The 18,743-nt window shown below is 38.2% G+C and overlaps 3 protein-coding genes and 1 long non-coding RNA gene across 5 annotated transcripts in view; 2 read left to right on the forward strand and 2 right to left on the reverse strand.

Annotated features, from left to right (window-relative positions):
* Positions 1–6,814, reverse strand: part of LOC139109660 (uncharacterized) — a 149,097-nt gene extending 142,283 nt beyond the window's left edge. The window contains exons 1-3 of the long non-coding RNA XR_011546868.1: positions 6,201–6,814; positions 1,527–1,825; positions 1,398–1,440 (exon numbers count right to left, since the gene is read on the reverse strand). This is a non-coding gene — a long non-coding RNA (uncharacterized lncRNA). The remainder of the gene's footprint in view (positions 1–1,397; positions 1,441–1,526; positions 1,826–6,200) is intronic.
* A 786-nt stretch (positions 6,815–7,600) lies between these two features.
* LOC139109642 (reticulocalbin-2) lies at positions 7,601–9,944 on the forward strand. Its single transcript, XM_070668879.1, has 4 exons — positions 7,601–7,820; positions 8,009–8,156; positions 8,225–8,680; positions 8,844–9,944. Exons 1-4 carry the CDS (start codon positions 7,601–7,603, stop codon positions 9,013–9,015), a joined length of 996 nt encoding a protein of 331 aa, XP_070524980.1. The 3' UTR covers positions 9,016–9,944.
* Positions 9,945–10,257: 313 nt separating this feature from the next.
* On the forward strand, positions 10,258–11,834 carry Rpii33 (RNA polymerase III subunit RpII33). Its single transcript, XM_070668881.1, has 5 exons — positions 10,258–10,476; positions 10,556–10,700; positions 10,862–11,069; positions 11,167–11,373; positions 11,445–11,834. Exons 1-5 carry the CDS (start codon positions 10,391–10,393, stop codon positions 11,627–11,629), a joined length of 831 nt encoding a protein of 276 aa, XP_070524982.1. The 5' UTR covers positions 10,258–10,390; the 3' UTR covers positions 11,630–11,834.
* Positions 11,835–11,924: 90 nt separating this feature from the next.
* LOC139109625 (golgin subfamily A member 4) lies at positions 11,925–18,264 on the reverse strand. Of its 2 annotated transcripts, XM_070668850.1 has the most exons (8): positions 17,878–18,264; positions 17,707–17,794; positions 17,352–17,521; positions 13,376–17,279; positions 12,955–13,271; positions 12,755–12,784; positions 12,294–12,596; positions 11,925–12,219 (listed from the first exon to the last, which is right to left on the reverse strand). In XM_070668850.1, the coding sequence occupies exons 1-8, from the start codon at positions 17,962–17,964 to the stop codon at positions 12,196–12,198; spliced, it is 4,923 nt and encodes a 1,640-aa protein (XP_070524951.1). In that variant the 5' UTR covers positions 17,965–18,264; the 3' UTR covers positions 11,925–12,195. The 2 variants fall into 2 exon arrangements, with proteins under 2 accessions (XP_070524951.1, XP_070524952.1); XM_070668851.1 differs by lacking the exon at positions 12,755–12,784.
* Positions 18,265–18,743: the final 479 nt, after the last annotated feature.

Consider the following 18,743-nt stretch of genomic DNA (forward strand, 5'->3'; position numbering starts at 1 on the left):
TGCTTAATATATTTACGTAGATATATATTAATTTTTTTTTTTTCAGAAATTTCTTTACGTTTGAAAATTTTTACATTTTGAATTACACGTCGGAGTGCGACTAGTGATCGTAAAGCACGCGAAATAAAATCTACCTAAGTACCTCAGAAACAGAATGCCGAACGAGGACACTTTATGGGTAATCGAATCAAGTTTTTAACTGTCTAGATGTTTCTCCTTTCCGGGACATAAAATTTCCGCGGAATATTCGCGTATCGATTCGAGCCTCGGGGACGAAGGCAGAACGCGGAGAGCCGCGTTGATAGCAGACGATTAACGTGCTCGTCTATCGCGACCGGCGGTGCGTTTCGCGATTGCAAAATCGCCAGCAACAAGCATTAAAATCCTTCCTTCGATTGCCCGAGAAATGAACGATTTCGTGGTCCGCGTTCGCATTTATTTCGCGAGACGAGCCGCGACCGGTTATCGATCGCCACCGCCAATAACGAATGTGGAATAGGGACGAGAAAAAGAAGGTTTCTAGGAGGCTTTGATTTATATCGCGTCGATATTTTCCGCAGGTCTCAGTGTTTCTTAATTCGAGGTTTCTCCGCGCGCTCGCCGCGGGGGTAATTCGATTTCCTGGCGAATCGGTTGGAAGTAAATCAGGGTACAGTCGTCGGCAAAATTCGTTGCAAGACACCGTCATAATTTCCGCGAAATGCATAACGCCGATTGTCTCGTAAATGGGACTGACATTAAATCCATGTTTATCCCACGGTCCGGATACATTTTTAAAATATTGTTCTCCATTTTGTCTAAATACTTGTCAACAAATTTCAATTCCCGCGAATGAGGAATGTTTGAAAAATTATTATTTACCATAAGAATGTATTTTGTTAATCCCGCGTAAAGAGTAATGAATAGCACTATATGAATTACATTTTGCAAATATGCCCAACAATGCGCACGGAGAGAAAGCGTAATTGGGTCGATCATAAATTACACTGGATCCTGTTAGCGATTATTTCTACTTGGCCGAACATACGTGGATTTTTCCAATGGGACGCGCAGTGGGACTCGAATTTATTTGTAACGCAATTTCTGTTTAACGATTCTATTCAACATTGTTTTATTTCAAGAATAATTAAAACATTTAAACCGTCAAGTTATTGATTCCAATGCAATAGTAGCTCAACTTATTTTTCTATCCCACTCCTACGTGGACTATCAATTTTTATTTTATTTCAATTTTACTTTATTTTTTTATTAATACTAGAAGAAACTATGCCGCTTCGCGTGCGCTATTTTTAGGAAGGTTTTGATTCGTGCGCGTCATTATAATTGAGTAATCTACGGTCGTGTTATTCGTTAGAGACCCGATTACAAACTACAAAGTAAAATATGATGCGACTTACCATTCTGCGAGCTTCAGCGGAGTTGTTGAGCTCTGCCCGGTGACTGTAACATAAAAAAGAAAATATTAATTTAGATGTCAGTTAATGAGATTAATTAAAAAACGAGATTTTTTTTTAATTTATACTTACTTAAAAGTTGCTCCGCCGATGTATGATGCCCGTCCCGGGCCTGCTCCTCCTCTCAGATGGGACGTGACGAGCCATCCTTCCGCGCACAAGTCATTCGCGAACGCGACCGGGTGAAGTTACAATCGCGAAAACTACTGAACACTTCCGCACGTTACTTTTCGGTACTTCCTAAAAAAAATCGTAAAAAAAACGTCCGATAATTAGCGGCACTCCCGAAGCGACCGACGAACCAGCTGCGGTTCGTATAATTACTGATATCGGCGTGCGGCACTTAAGTTTCTCACGGAGTTTCTTTTAATCTGTAACAGATAAATAAAAAAAATTTTTACTTTTACTCTTATTTTCGTCCCATTTTTTTGATAATAAAAGTTTTCAAACCGTGCGAAGTCGTAACGAAAAAGATCCGCGCGCTTTGCTCTATTTACTTCCGTCTTTTCCGTTAGTATTCCGGCATTAGGCGACCGAGAAGCGATTTGAGCAAGTTTAACGTCGCTTACTCCGCAGCCCACAAGCCGCACGTACGAACACTCTTGCCTAGCACCCGGGGAACTAAGGTGTTCCTTCGCAAATCCGTCTGGCCGTTCAGCAGTGGGCAACGGGCTGAATACCAATTTCCAATTTGTCCGGGCATATCGGCCGGACGCTCGAGAGCGTGACACAAATGCCAGATGCAATCAACGGATTGCGAAGGAAGACGCACTTCAGCGCAATCCCTGTGCTAATCCACGATCATCGAGTGCAGTTACTCTGCCCCTATGCGAGCCCTATTCAACGAGAAGAATGTTTACGCAGCTTATGATATCCCTTCCTACACATCGAGATTCCGTATCAAGATTTATTCCCGACAACGGAGAGATTTTTAACAAGCTCGTCTGAATCTTTTGTCTATGAATCCGTAATTTATTTAATTTATGTAACATCCTATAATCGCGAGAGAACTCACGAAAAGTTAGTGATGCGAAAAGATAGACCGCATGCAGATTAAAATTTTACAGGAACAAGTTCGTTCCCTGGTCATTTTTTACACGCCAAGAAATGTGTTAGAAATGCCTCAACAAAATATATGCATAAGCGTGTTAAATTAACGCACTTGAATTTGCATTGTAATTTAAATTTTTATTTTTTTTTCTTTTTTTTTTTTCTTGTCTTTGAGCATTTTCGCGCGTTTCAATATTGTCGCTATCTCTTGTATACAGTTGCCGCCATATTCCGTGAGAAGACGCCATATTACCGGAAACTTCCACCCCTTTTTATGTTAGCTTGTCGCGGACCGTCTCCGCGAAAACTACCCCTATAAAAGTTGACGACTTAAATCGCAGGGCGTATGCCCCGCCGGAGAGAAGGAAGAAACCTGGAATACTATAGCAAATACTGTTCGACGTATCTGAGATATGTTACTTCATTTTAGAGGAAAAGGTCGACGAGAATCTCAACGTTGTAAAAAAAAAAAAAATTCTTAAAAAGACACAGATCTTAAAAATTTTCAAAATCACGATTTATAAATAATTGCCACCATATTACAAAACTAAAAAATGTACAAATTATTTTATAATCATATTAAAATAATTGTTTTATAAAATTAAAATATTCTTCTATTAAAAAAAAATGCTACTTTATTTCTTAAAAAATTATTTAATGTAACAGTAATTAAAATAGCTTTAGATATTATATTATTCACAAGCAATTAAAATTATTATTAAGTAGTAACTATCTATGTACATGCGAATTTTGAATGATAAATTTAAACTATCGATCAAATTAGGAATCAATTCCGCAACTCTGTTTCTTTTTTTTTTTTTTTTTTCTATTTGAGAAAGCGAATCCAACAAGACGAGGAATTTACAGTCGTCGTCACATCGGGAAACTTTCCGACGGAATCGTCGTGAAAGACATTCGATTATGATTTCGTGGGACTTTATCATTGCCGTCCATAAATTCTGGGCTCGCGCAAAAGCAATCTGCGCCGGCGGTGATCCTAATAACCGTGCGGCCATTCGTTCACCCGGGAGAGTGAGTCGTAATCCTAACTGAAAGACACTCGGCGGAAAAGAAGACGGGAAAAGGAACGCCCGAAGTGGCCGTAATGAAGTAGATCGAGATAAATATGGAAAGGAGAGCTTAAAGTAAATGGCGATCTCGCTCGCGGATTCCGTCTCAATATGCTTCAAAGTGTCTCTCTCGCTGACGTGGCGCTTCGAAATTAAATGTTCGGATAATTAGTCCGCCGTGGATATTAATGACGATCGATAATGACGCGGACATGAGAACGGAAATAAAAAGACATTTAAAACGGACACAAATTATTTCGTACGGTAATAAGTTAAGACACAAAAAAAAAATAATAATACTATTTTAAATGTAATAAAGAATATAAAATATTGGTTGATGTAATTATTTGCCGAACGTGCAAGTTTCGAGTTTCAACGAAACAAGAGATTTTAAATAAACGACCGTCGCATTTCGGCGTTTGTAGCGTTTAGGCTTTCGCGGCTAATGTGACCGATGTATGTATGGGGCCGCCGGCATGCAAAGGGCCAGGGGTGCATAAATATGTACGTATGCGTCACCGCGCGCATAAGTGCCGCTGAGGGGATTTGTAAATGATCTTAGCGCTTGGCGTCAATCACTTACGCCGTTCCGACACGCACGAGCACGCTCTCGTATACAGAAAACTGGAGGATCTTGAACATTCCTGCGAGGTTTCGTTTCGCCAATCGAGCATGGGATTTTTCTACTTTCCTTTCGCGGGAGAATCGCTGTTATTTGTCATCGATTATTAATATTGACCGCAGATACGTTTCTGTTTCGCGTTTGTCTAAGATATTTTGATTGAAGAAAAAAAAAGAAAAAAAAAGAGAGAGATCTTCAAACCACGACGCGGGGATTTAGCGAGATCTTCCACGGACAGAGGTATATCCTTCCGATGATATATGTACAGCAGGGGGCACGTTACGCGGTAAGGTAAAGTTCTCTCAAGACGCCGGAAAGCGCGCGCAAAAAGAATCTTTCGGAAGACGTTGCGGCTGCGGTGAGAAGGGGCGAAATTACGTCAAAAGTCTCGAGAATTTATCGGAGCACTTTTTAAACTCCGCCTTCGCGCGATTAGCATATTATTTCTATGGAAGTCGAGAGCGAACAGAAAGCGCACGAGAAAGAGAGAAGGACTCTATACGTGTGTGTGCGCGTACGCGCGAGCGCGTGTGTGTGTGTAACGCACTTGCGACTCTACATTGGTCTAGATCGAGGGTAGGTGTGAGGAGCATATCAAATATGTTGATAAATGATCCCTTTGAGCGATGAATAAGCGGCGTCGGGTTCGTGCATATCCTTTTTCGTCGGCGGCGGGCAACATTTGAATGTCAGAAGGAACACCGCAGCGCGCTCCGCGTCCGCATTCGCGTTTCCTCAATATCTTACCCCGCCGAGAACTATCGCATACAGGCGCAACGTCGTAGATCCCCGGGTCTCATCGCGGGATACGCTCGAGCGGAACGGAACGCGAGAAATTACGCAAATAGAATATTCGCGATGCGAAAACTGGTCGAATTTTTATTACGGGATCACCCCTGCGCGCTACGAACCGCGCGTCTCTATTACCTCGTGGGACATTATTTTCTGATGGGCCGTCGGAGGCGAGCTTGACACAAAAATTGCCCGAGATAAAAATCCAAGAAGACACTGGATCTTCTTTGGAGATAGACAACGTCGGATTTCTTTGATCCCTCGGGATTTTCGCGAAGCCCCGAAAATAGACCCGGAAACCGTCGGGAACGTTGATGCAAAACAACCGTATTTCCGTATCGCCAATCAGTTCTGACCGCCCGTTCTTTGGTGATCTACATACGATTTGCCCGGCGTGCGCGAGAGACACCAACAATTCGGAGTTTTTCGCGCGGAACATGTATTGCAACGTAAAATATCGCGCGTATCAATACGTCACGCTTCGCGAAATTAAATGCAGATTTTAATAATCGCAACCGTTAACATATCTTACACCGTTATTCAAGTTTCCGCGTGCCGGTGAATGCGAGAGAGAAATAGAGAGAGAGAAAGAGAGATTAATATCCCCAGAATTTAATTAACATAATAAAAGGAATATCACGGAAAATGCGGATGAAAATAATATAAATATAAGGCTGTGGCGAGACCCAACGTGAAATTGCTTCGAATTGCATGTTAGAACGTATACGCGGTTATCTAATTTTACTGGTAGTTCTTTTTTTTAGACTAGCTTTGTTTTAACTATATTTTATAATAATTATAAGGTGTATAAAGGTAAAATCAACTTATTTCTAAAAGAAAAAAAAAAGGCAGCTGGTCTCAGCGACTCTTATCACTAACGTTATCAAGGGAATATTTTACCAGAAGATTACGTTACCCTACGTCATCGCGTTACCGACGTCACTAACAGGGTTACCCAAGAATCACATTTACCAGTAGTGCTTTACTCACGAAACATGTTACCCGTACTTCATAGCGTCACCGATATGTGGCGCCGCTTGGACATTCAAATTCGTACGCTTGCTGGTACTTTTCGAGCCGCGCAAAGAGCGAAGTCGAGATATCATAAAGTCCTTCTTAGGACTGTCGCGATATTGTAATATGACGAATATTTCAGGGCTCGACATAGTTGCGACGAAAAGAAATAAATATATCAAATAAATATTCACTCACCGATGATTCCCGCGACGAAAGGACCGCCCTCGAGATCTGGCGAAGAGACGCCGGGACGAGCCCATCCGACGAGATCGTCCTTCTAGGATGGGGCTGTCCTTCCAGGATGGAGCTGTCCTTCCAGGACGGGGCTGTCCTTCCAGGATGGGGCTTTCCTTTCAGGATGGGGTTGTCCTTCCATGATGAAGCTGCAGCTCGGGCACTCCTTACCGACTTCTTATCACTTTTCGATTTTCTATTTTCACTGTGAAACGCAACGCACGGCACTCGTCGGCCGGCTCGCGATCGCGCGCGCGCACGATCGCGCACAGTTGAAAATAACCGCGACGATACGCGACGTCGATAGCCGATGCAGACTATTTTCGAGCAACGCCCAGTACGATTCACGTCTCCCGGAAGACAGAATCGTGACTTCGCACTCCCGTCGCGACTAAGAGGACGACCGTCCCGCACGAGATCGCCTTTCATCTTGTCGGCGGCGAGTACTCGCGGCGCGGAAGAGCACCTCTTGATCCGGCAAGCGATTCAGATCCATTCACGAACCCACGCAGTTCTTGGCCTCGCGCGAAACGCTACGGTGCGATTCCGGATACGACGCGATTTCAATACGGTACTCACGGTAAAAATTAAAGCGAAAAACCGACCGCCAAAGTGATCCGCGGCTGCGACTAACGACTGACCCGTTAGTCTCGCGGCTCACGACTCGCGGCGTTGTTCATTCTCGCGAAACTGCAACGTTGTTCACTCCTAATCCGAAAAATGAACGATCTTCAGGACGATCACTCGATTGGCGGAAATGCAAACATGGCGCAGTATTTCTTTTGCGATACAGCGGCAAATTTTAAGATTTATTAAAATTAATTTCTGCCGCTTGATATGAATACTTTTATTAATTTAATAAATTTAATTACTTAAATAATAAATCATTATTTTGTGGAAACTAGCTATTAGATATTCGAACGTTACGAATAAGAAAAAGATCAAAGAAGGAAACAAAGAAAATTATTATATATTTCACGTTTGATTTAAATATATGTAAATTATGAAAAATACTAAATACGTGTATCTAATATTTTCAGTCTTTTTCAATGTTTTATTTTAAAAAGCATTTTTATCAAACGGCGCTATTTTAGGGTCGATTTTCCGCGCGCAAGGCGGCCGTGAAAATTTTCTCGTGCGATCGTCGGTGTCATGCGTAATGGAAAGTAATCGATAATATCCGTGGTGATAGCGCAGCACAGACTCCAAAGGCCGCCAAACGTCAGTCGACCGGCAAAGCAAAGCGCCGCGCGGCGCCTGTTGAAGTTCCCTCCGACGTGACAAGGTTATGCGTTCACGTTGCTTATAAACTAAACATTGCAGGCGTCCTATTTTCGATCGTCCTGCCCGGAAGACGCACGATGGCTGGTCAACGGCTCGTCTCTCTGCTGTTCGTTATTGTCCTTGCCACAATGCTGCCAGCCTTGGGCAGCGACGCCGCCTCGGCACACATCCACATGCATCAACACAACAAAGCTGACAGCAACGAGAGGATGGAGGACGGTGCTTTCAGCCCTCGCGACGCCGTTCACTACACGGAGGGCGAGCATCACCAAGAGTTTGATCACGAAGCTATTCTAGGTGCGAGTTGACTGGGAATTAAACTTCCAAGATCTGTTTACGAAGCCCCCTTGACATCCTTGTAAATCTTTTCTTTCATCTTTTTCTTTGTAGCTGTAAAAAAAATAATTGAAGATTTTTAGGCCTGATTTTATATATTACTTTTCTTGGCTAACAATAATTTTAAATATTTTATTTTTCGTATAAAGGAAGCGTGAAGGAAGCAGAAGAGTTCGACAAACTTCCAATAGAAGAATCAAAAAGGAGATTAGGAATTCTATTGACCAAAATGGATCTAAATAATGATCAGTACATAGAGAGAAATGAGCTGAAAGCTTGGATCTTACGATCATTTAGGTAGTATTAATTTTGCTTATTTGTAAATTATTGAAAAACATAGTTAATTAATGGAATTGTATAAACAGCATGCTATCAGCAGAGGAATCTAAGGATCGTTTAGATGATGCTGATACAAATGAAGATGGTAAAGTGACTTGGGATGAAGTGTTACTAGACACTTATGGAAATGATCCAGAAGATCTAGCTCTTGACGAAAAGTTGCTTGAAGATGATAAACAGACATTTGATGCTGCCGATTTAAATAAAGATGGTTATTTAGATGCAGAGGAGTTCAAAGCTTATACACATCCTGAGGAAACACCTCGAATGTTTCCACTCTTGTTAAAACAAGCTTTGGCCGATAAAGATATAAATGGAGATGGACACATTGATTTTCAGGAATTTATTGGCGATAGAGCCAAATCAAAAGATAAGGATTGGTTGTTGGCAGAGAAAGAAAAATTTGACTATGAACATGATAAGAATGGTGATGGCAGACTCGATTCAGATGAAATTCTTTCTTGGCTTGTACCAAGTAATGAGTGAGTAGCATTAGCTCAAAATGTATTCATTAATTTTATAATTAACAGGCTTCGTTTATCATATATTTTCATATTAACATTGTTTAATATAAGTTTTACTGTATTTTATAATAATATAACTCCTTCAAAATTTATGTACTATTTGTTGATTTATTTATTTCAGAGATATAGCTAACGACGAAGTGGATCATTTGTTTGCGGGTTCGGATGATGATCACGATAATAGATTATCCTTTGACGAAATCTTGGAACATCATGATACTTTCGTAGGTAGTGAAGCAACAGACTACGGCGATCATTTACAAGAAATTGATCGTTTTAACGACGAGCTCTGAGACTCTGAGATTAAATGAATTGATGATACTGTGTTATCTTTCATAATACTCGTCCGCGATATATATGATTAAAAATATTTTTAATACACTGCTCAAGACAATAACAGGATTATTATTTTAAAAAGAAACTTGTATATGAGTCTAAAATTAAAAACATTTATTGGACATCATTATAAATTAAAAAAAAATTTTTAATGTATGTAACTAAATTTTCTAAATTATAAATTGAGTTTAGAAAATATTCGAACGGTTGTTTTGAGCAGTATATCCATTAATATTTTTTTTTGCATCTCTTTTAGCCCGTTTCAATCTATGCAATCATTAAAATACTTTTTTTAATGATAAGTAGCACATATAAAACTAATTTATGCATCTTGTACATTCACGACGATTTGTAGTATAACGCATAAACCGTCGCGTCTTCCACTTTTTACCAAACATGAGTGCCATAATAAGAAATGTGGAAAGAAAGATATATTGGACACAAAAAATTTCTCACATTTCTGATTGCATGTATAGTGTATTATTAAGTTTGAATTTCATCAAGTTGTAATGTAATACTCACATACATATATACGATATTTTATATATGTATGTAGTGTATATCATATACATATATGAAGCACTGTTCTTGACCTTGTTTTGCAACTTAAAATCATTTTTGTAGATTACCCTGAACGAATGCGTGCTATATTCATACACAATACTTCCATAAATACAAATATATTAATTTGTAATAAAATATTTTAACAATTCGACAATTGTTCTTTTTATCTTTTAAATAGATTTACGTCATAAAAGCCACGTCTTCAAGAATAAAGTGCATTTTCTAGTTTTTAATTAACGTGTATAAAGAAGCAATTGTAATGTTATTTTTTAAATTATTCTTATGCACATAATTAAATATATACATATGTGATGTATGAAAATTTACGTACTATATATTTTATTTTTTCTCGAGGAGATCAAAAGAACGCGCTCCACTTACTTTTTCCCCCATCCTGTCGATCTTCTTGGCTGTTCTCGACGACCGGCGCTCCGCAGCACGTGTATGTAATGCGCACTTCGTGTGAGACTCTACGCATACCACGCTAAGGTCACATAGGTAGGACGTCTGTGCAAGAACGACGATAAACCGGCTAGCGTACGTGACTCACTCTCCATCCCCTCTCTCGGCCGCCGAGAACAGAGGAAGGAGTGGGAGAGCGCGTTCCCTCCTCTCTGATCCCCCCTGATCCTCGGCGGTTGGCGCTCTGCGGCACATACGCTAATGCTATATTTACCTTACAGTGTACGTTAGTCTATCTCAACGTTATAAGATTTATTATAACTATTTCCTGCAAATAAACGAAAGAAAGATATCTGCAAAAGTAAAATGCCGTACGCTAATCAACCTTCTGTTCATATTTCGGATTTAACCGAGGAAAATGTTAAATTTCAAGTGGAAGATACTGAATTGAGGTGAGATAGACTAGGTTAGATTATTAAAAATATACAAGTGTAAAAATTAATTTATCAAACTAACGATTAATAATTTCAGCGTTGCAAATAGCATGAGACGTGTTTTCATCGCCGAAACTCCGACTATGGCTATTGATTGGATACAATTAGAAGCTAATTCTACTGTCTTGAGTGATGAATTTTTGGCACACAGAATTGGAATGATACCATTAGTCAGTGACGATGTATGTACATATGTACCAAGATCGATTTATTAAAAATTAATTTTATTATTTTAATAAAAATATAAAAAACTTGAGTAAATTTTGGCATTTAAAAAAAATTATAACGTATTATTTAAATTATTTGGTAGATACAGTTCTAAATAAAATAAACTTTTTTTTAGGTGGTTGACAGAATACAATATACAAGAGACTGTCAATGCATGGATTTCTGTCCAGAATGTAGTGTAGAATTCACTCTGGACGTTAGGTGTGATGACAGTGAAAACAGACTTGTAACTACAGCTGATTTCAAATCCAGTGATCCTAGAGTATTACCTGTTACATCTAGACACAGAGAAGATGACGCAAACGAGTATGGAGACACAGATGGTTTGCACCTTTTTGTTATTTTTATGTGATACTATTATATTTAGTCATAAAAAAATAAATGCATAATAGAGATTTATGAATTGTGGGAATCTTCTAGAGATTGTAATAGTAAAACTAAGAAAAGGACAAGAATTAAAACTTAGAGCATATGCAAAAAAAGGTTTTGGAAAGGAACATGCCAAATGGAATCCAACTGCTGGTGTAAGCTTTGAATATGATCCTGACAATTCTATGAGGCACACTTTGTATCCTAAACCGGACGAATGGCCTAAGTCAGAATATACTGAATTAGAAGAAGATCAGTGTATGTACAGGTTTTATATTAATCCTAAATTTGTTCTTATAGTTATAATTATTGTAACATATATATTTTAGATGAATCATTGTTTAATTGGGAGGCCAAACCAAACAAATATTATTTTAATGTAGAAAGCAGTGGAGCCCTAAAACCTGAAAACATTGTCATGATGGGAATTGCGGCGTTAAAAAATAAATTATCGAATCTGCAAACACAATTAAGCCACGAAGTGCAGAACGATGCATTGAGCATTCATCATTAAAATTAAATATTTACGTACAAAATTAAATATTCACTTACTATTATATATTTCATTTTATAAAATAAAATAAACATTTTTTAATTATATAGGTTATTTAAAATAAAATTTCCAACGAAATTCGCTACGAGCCGTCATCATTAAAATGGCAATACGAAATGTAAAATATTTATTTTGCATTAAAAAAATGTTTTTTTTTCAGAAATTATTTAATGTAATTTTATTTTAAATTAAATAATTTTATTAAACAAAAAGAAACGAATATATTATTGCATGACAAAAATCACAGACAAGAATATACTTTATACATTATTTGTATTTCTATATTTCTATATTATATAAGCCTTATCACATAATAACATTCTGTTAAATTATTTATAAAAATCTGTAAATATTACATTATTACGCAACTAATTTGTACAAATCTTTATCTTTTATATATATGTATATATTATATAATCGAAGCTATACCTCGTATTAGCAGCTTGCAGAAACACAGGGTACTCGGGCAGAAAAGCTCGTCAGTTGTCCATAAAGATCTTCTATACAAAGGAATTATACATTTCGAACTACGTGAGGCCGAGTGAGCCAAACTAAAAACAAAATCAGATATTAAATATATGCTAATAGATCGATTTGTAAAGAAATTAATTTGTACAGCACTTACTAAAGTTAATTTATCCTCTTCTTTTTTAAGTATTTTTGCAGTCTGTTCCTGATCAAACTTAACAACGGCGGCGATTACTCTGGCGAGCACCATTGTCTCTCTTCCCATCATGTATTCAAATAAAATATTCCTGAGGTATTCAATCTCCGTCGAATCTTCGAGTGTATCATGTCGTAGATTCACGAGCTTCCTAAGCTCCGCGAGTTCTCGCCTCTGAGACGTTAAGGTTTGCTGTAGAGTGTGAATCGACCCAGTGCTCGTTTGTACTGCGGCCATTGCCACACGTGAAGTGCTTTCTAATTCCTGAAAATATCAGTTTTTCTCAAGTATTTTATTAACTAATTTCACTATGTAAAAACATGCATAAAGCTGTCATTTTCATGCAAACGTGCTTCTACTTTGATTTGTTGATTAAAAATTATTTAAAAAAATAATAATAAATAAATAAAATTAAACTTTACCTTGGAAGCTGCATTGATTGGTGCATCAGACTGAAAATAATGTGAAATACGTAAACGCAAATTAAAATAAATTAAGTCAAATAAATAAATAAAAATTATATAAATAAAATCGTGCATATAATTAAATAATTATTAACGTGCAAAATTAAAAGAATATATAGAGCTAAATTAAACTGTGTTTTCGGATTGTGTAAATTTACCTTTCTTTCATTTTGCCACTCTTTTGTTAATTCATTTAATTCTTCCTCGTGTTTAACTTGCTGGTTGTCGATTTTTTGCTGCACTATACCCTTCCACTTTTTTTCCAATTCTTTCATTTCGTTAATGTGTTCTTCCTTAATCTTTGCAATTGTTTCCACCAAGCGAGCAATATCCTTTCCCTTCTCCTCTACAACATCTTTCTTTTCTAAAACCAAGTTCTCGAGCTGTTCGGACTTTTCGGTCAATTCTATTTGAAAATCTTTTAGTTGCTCCTTATATTGTTGTACAAGATTCGATTCATAGTTATGTTGACGATCTAAATAAAAATTAAATATTGATTATAAATACATATATCACAATGTTTTTTTTTGAGATTTTTCAGTCTTACATTAAGAAAAAGATAATAAAATAGCATCTTACCAAATCGTTTCTCCAACGCGGCTTGAAGTTCCTCCTCCTTGTCGTGCAACTGAGCTTGGAACTCTTTAACTAACTGTTTCAACCTCATCCCTTGTTCTTCCTCGCTGGTTTTCAACTGTTCCCTCAAATGATTGGTTTGCGACTTTAGTTCGTTATTTGCCAGTTGCATTTGCGTTTCTTTTGCTTGGAATGTAATTAACGTCTCGTCGAGCTGCGCTTCTAATCTCTTGTTCTCCTCGCGTAACTTATCGTCGTCAAGCTTCGTATTTTCGTCGTTACGAACTGTTTTCAATTCCTTTCGCAACGCCTCGTTCGTCCGAACAAGAGAATCGTTTTCTGACTGCAAACTAGCAAACTTTTCTTCCAATCCCGCGAGCGAATTTCTTAGCATGTCGACGTCTTTTCTCTTTTCATCTAATTCGAGAGAGAACTGCTTCAAATTCCCAATCTCTAACGACATGCCGGATATTTTGTTCTCTAGTGATTCTATCTCCGCGTCTTTCGCCACTAATAAATTTTTCAAGGCATCCGATTCCGTTGACGAATTCTTTTCGACCTGTAAAGCATCTATTTCAAGCCGCAACTTATCGTTTTCTGCTTCTAAAATAGCTACCTTAGATTGTAAATTATTTACACAATCTTGCAACTCCGTACTATTGAAATTTACACTTTCCAGATCGGCAGTTTTATCTTTTAGAGCTTCCTTCTCGACAGAATCTTCCTTAATTGCATCGTTATTTGCTGATTTCGATCTTGCATTATTATCTTCTGTAACTTTGATTTTCTCCATTTCATCTTTTAGCAATTCTACTAATATTGAAAGCTCGTTTTCCCTTTTCAGAGCATCCGCCAGAGCTGTATTTAGTTCCAATACTTTACCATTAAACTGTACATCCATTTCATCAAATTCTTTTTTCAAATCTTTAATTTTTGTCATTAGCTTTTCATTAACCAAATTCAGTTCTGAATTTTTACGTTCAAGCTCAGTGTTAACGATTGTTAAATCATTTCTCACACGTTCTGCCGCTTCGTTTTGATTATTTAGTTGAGATTCATACGATTCCACGTAATTTTTCATCGTTGTTCGTAACTCCTCGATATCCTTCTCATAATTCATAATTTTCTGCTTCAAAACCTCGTCATTCTCACAAACCTTTTGGTAGCAGCTCGAAAGATCGTTATATTTATTCTTTAAATCTTTGTTTTCCAAAGTAGCCATCGCGAGCTGAGAATTTTCCAATTTTAGCGACTCTATTTGTTTCTCAGAGGTTTCCAGTTTGCCTGACATTTCCACTTGGCGAGTTTTCGATTCGTCGAGCTCGGTTTTCAACTCCTCGATCGTTTTATTTTGCCGCTCTTTAATAGTTTTCATCTTCATAAATTGTGCGATCTTCACATTCACCGTCTCCTGTAATACTTTGTTATTCTCTATTAATTCGGCAATTTCCTTCGCGTGATTCTCCCTTGTAGCTTGATATTCCGCTTCCAAATTCAAATACTTTCTCACGTGTTCTTCGATTGTCTGTATATGACTGTCACACGTGGACTTTAAGTGCGTGATATGTTCCTCTTCGCCCGCTAATTTCTCATCGCGAATTTTTATTTCCTTTTCTTTTTCAACCTGATCGTCTTTTATAACAGTAATCTCTGATTTTAACAAACTAATCACTTCCGTCGCCTCTCGTAATTTCGCGTCCAATTCTTTACAAGTACTGCTAGCAAGATCGTACTTCTCCCTTAAGTCGTCAACCTCGACAGACAACGTGTGATTTGTAGCCTCGAGATTCTTTAACACTGCCAACTGTTCTTGTAAAGCCTCAACATCTTGCTGCGACTGCGTTAATTTTTGCGACGTAACTTCTAGATCGTGAATTTTGAAATTAAGATTATCGATCTCTGCTATTAATTTGTTATTCGTCGCATTAAGTTCATCGTGTTGGTTACTTTTCAGCGTCATTTCTTTCAACTGTTCATTACTTTTCTTTAGTTCTGCTTCGAGTACAAGTTTGTGTTTTGTAACTTGCTCTAGTTCCGACTGCAGCCTCGCCTCGTTCAACGTAAATTGTTCCAAATCCTTAATCTTCGAATGCAATTCGTTTACTTCAAACTTAAGTGTCGCATTCTCTTTTTCAAACTTTGCAAAATAATCAGCAAGGGTCGCATTCATGTCCGATATTTTAGTCATTTGAGTCGAAAATTCCTCTGTAACAATATTTTTAACATCCATCCAATGCTGTTTTAAACCCTGCGTACAATTGTTGTAATAAATGAGACGATTTATTAAATCGCTCCTCTCTTTTTTCAACAAACTTATAACTGAACTGTCAGCTTGCATTTTCTTTGTAAAATCGTCGATCGTAGATTTGCAAAGTTCAAACTCGTTCTGTATTACGTTCAGTACGGCCTTTTTGTCTTCCAGTTCTTTTTCCACTCCAGAAAGTTCGATTACTTTGTCATTCAAAGATTTTATCTGGGCATCCTGGTCCATCAATTTATACTTGGCTTTTTCGAGCTTTGCCGCATATTGCTGCATCTTTTTATTATAATTTTCACACACTTGATCTCTGTCAGTTAATGCACCTCTCATATTTTCAAGTTCCTTGTCGACGCTTTGTACCGTGGCTTGAAGCTTTTCGATTGTCGAGTCGGAGTCTTTTTGTTTCTCCTCCACGATAATTCTGTATGCGTCGTATTCTTTCTTCAAATCCAAATGTGTGATTTTGCAATTATGCAATTCGATCTGCAATGTTTCCCTGTCGTGTCTATATTCTACATTTTGTCGTTCTATTTCTTCCAATTTATTTTGCATTTCTTGCAATTTGACTTCTTTTTCTTTCAAACGAAGCGTTACTTCGCTCAGTGCATTCTCGTCTTCGGTTTTTGCTTCACCACCGTGATCAGTTTCCTCGTAAGGTTTCGTTTTCGCTTGTCGTGTCGATTTTGCCACTTCAGTCTTCTCTTTCGACGTGTCGTGTGCGCCTATATTCGAATTAGCGTGCAGGTGCTTAAATTCATTCAATTCGGTCTTGTAAGTCACTATAGCCTCGTTTAATTTTTCTTTATCTTCCGTTACATGCTTAAGATCGATTCGCAGCTGCTTGATTTGTTCTTCTTTTTCTTCGAGTTCCCTGTGCACGGAAAGTTTATTCTCGGCTAATGAAATCGCCGATTCTTCCTCGCGTTTGTGCAAAATATCAATTTGTCCAGTCAATCTTTCAATCTCCATACGTGCCGCATTTAATTCGCTCTCCGTCGCACTTATTTTCTCGACAGTAGAGTTCTTTAGTGTCTCGTGTTCGCTCTCCAAGATGTTCTTCTCTTTCATCACTTCTGTAAATTTTTCCTTGTTACGCTTCAAAGATTCTTTGTACTTCAAAACAAGACTTTCCAGCTTTTTTAACTTATCTTTTAATTGAGTATTTTCCACTGACAGCGCGTCGCTTTCGTCGTTAGACGGTTCGTTCGTTAAATCGATTAAATTAACTTTCAAACTCTCTTTATTCTGAATGGTTTCGGATACTGAATTCTCCAACGTTGGTTCGCTCGCTTGCAATAATTTTATCTTCGTATTTAACGTATTTATAATGTGATCTTTCTCTTCTATGTCATTTCTTAATACATCCTCTAAATGTGCTTTTGCCTGTTGCTCTAATTGACATTGCTCTTTTAGGTCAGTTATTCTTCTTAGAACTTTGTCTTGCGTTTCAACCAATACAGACTCCAATCTAGTTTTAACTCTGTCTAATTCACGATAATGCGTTGCAAGATCTGTATATCTGCCACGATATTTGTGATACTTGGTTTGCACTTTCCTATAGGCAGAGTATAACTGATCTTTGGTAACTCTGTCGAGATGAGGACTAATATTATCGTCCACTTCACTAGCTGACTGATCCATATCCGACTAGAAATACAAAACTGTCAGTACTACAAGAGAGAACTGTAACAAACAGTTGGTTGGTATTTTTTGACTAACCTGCAAATGATATAAATTTGAAGGACTCTCATATATGGGAAACAATGAGGATGCATCACTAGTAATGCTGCTAACTGAAGATCGTCTTGAGATCTCCATGGAATTCGGCGATGGCGATATCAGGTCAACATTTTGGAAACTGTGCTTTGCTGGCGTATTTTTTGGCGTTTCTGCAAATAAATTTCACAGTCAAAAACATCTTGTGTGGAAAATAACTATCCTATACAAATTAATAAAACTATTATCGACAATTTTTTTTTTAATCTGGTACCGATTTTCACGTAATTTACCTCCAAATCTCGAATCTCTAAACTGTGAATATTCGCTGGATATTTCAACATCCAGACATACTTACCATCTCCGTCTTCTGTCAGACTAAAATTGTCATTCGACGCAGATACTTCCTGAATGGAGCTGTTGGACAGAGCCGGCGACACCACCGCCTGCGAAAAATAACGACAAAAGAATGAGTCCACCGAAGATCGTCGCTTTAGCAAAATCGCATTAGAAAAAGAGAGCTACACACTTGCGCCAGTTGTTGCACGCTCGCCTGCAGTCTCGCAGGCGACTGCTTCATCTCCTCCGCCAGTTTATCCTTGAATTTCTTAAACATCCTGGTGTGCGGGAAGTGGCGGTCAGTCGGTGACGATAAAGTGCGCGATAAAGTGCGCGATAAAGTGCCGAGCGAAGTCAGAGTCTCTCGGTGACAGTCGGTCGCGCGTGCTGTTTACGTGGACACCGTTGGCTGTCGGAAACGGTGGCGCGAACACGAGGATCACAGGGAATCCGAAGTATGGCTAAATGACATCCACCCACCACGGGGGACATAATCGTACCACAAACGCGCCTTCTCTCCGCGCCGTTCGAACTTTCGCCCGGTCAAAAGCCACGTCCGATCGCTCCGATAAAGGTGTACTGTCGAGAAAAATCCCACAGACGTGAAGCTACATTATTTGATTATCTCATGGATGCCAACTGTGCCACTTTCGTGCTCGCGACTCGCGACTGCGAGAATGCGTAAGCCACCATTTCTCTGTGACGTCATCTGACATTCTTTCGAACGCAAAGTACAGTTTTCAATGGCCTGGCCCTCATTTAACTGATTTACAATGCGACAATTGATGTAGATAATTATATCCCACTAATTAGTTAAGAAGAGAAAGGTTATTCACGCCGTTATTAATATAGTTATCTTGTAGATCTTATTGAAATAACAAGGTACGTACATATTATTTTTTACACTATGTGTGTGTGTGTGTGTTTGTGTGTGTACACATATTATATAGTTTAAAATAAAATTCCACTCCATGTGTTTACATTTTTTTAAATGTAATTTATAACGTAAATTTTATGCATATTAGAACACTAAATAATTAAAATTACTAGTAAAAT

The sequence above is a fragment of the Cardiocondyla obscurior genome, linkage group LG18 (assembly GCF_019399895.1).
Source record: "Cardiocondyla obscurior isolate alpha-2009 linkage group LG18, Cobs3.1, whole genome shotgun sequence".
Lineage (NCBI taxonomy): Eukaryota > Metazoa > Arthropoda > Insecta > Hymenoptera > Formicidae > Cardiocondyla > Cardiocondyla obscurior.

What these genes read in the sequence shown, in the direction of transcription:
- Rpii33 (XM_070668881.1), top strand. Translation starts at nt 10,391, where the DNA reads ATGCCGTACGCTAATCAACCTTCTGTTCATATTTCGGATTTAACCGAG. An exon ending in GTGGAAGATACTGAATTGAG is followed by an intron (nt 10,477 to 10,555) that starts GTGAGATAGACT and finishes TAATAATTTCAG; the next exon opens with CGTTGCAAATAGCATGAGAC. An exon ending in CGAGTATGGAGACACAGATG is followed by an intron (nt 11,070 to 11,166) that starts GTTTGCACCTTT and finishes GGAATCTTCTAG; the next exon opens with AGATTGTAATAGTAAAACTA.
- LOC139109625 (XM_070668850.1), bottom strand. Translation starts at nt 17,964, where the DNA reads ATGTTTAAGAAATTCAAGGATAAACTGGCGGAGGAGATGAAGCAGTCG. An exon ending in CAAATTTATATCATTTGCAG is followed by an intron (nt 17,280 to 17,351) that starts GTTAGTCAAAAA and finishes TTGTATTTCTAG; the next exon opens with TCGGATATGGATCAGTCAGC. An exon ending in AAGAGGATAAATTAACTTTA is followed by an intron (nt 12,220 to 12,293) that starts GTAAGTGCTGTA and finishes TTTTGTTTTTAG; the next exon opens with TTTGGCTCACTCGGCCTCAC.
- LOC139109642 (XM_070668879.1), top strand. Translation starts at nt 7,601, where the DNA reads ATGGCTGGTCAACGGCTCGTCTCTCTGCTGTTCGTTATTGTCCTTGCC. An exon ending in TGATCACGAAGCTATTCTAG is followed by an intron (nt 7,821 to 8,008) that starts GTGCGAGTTGAC and finishes TTTCGTATAAAG; the next exon opens with GAAGCGTGAAGGAAGCAGAA. An exon ending in TGGATCTTACGATCATTTAG is followed by an intron (nt 8,157 to 8,224) that starts GTAGTATTAATT and finishes TTGTATAAACAG; the next exon opens with CATGCTATCAGCAGAGGAAT.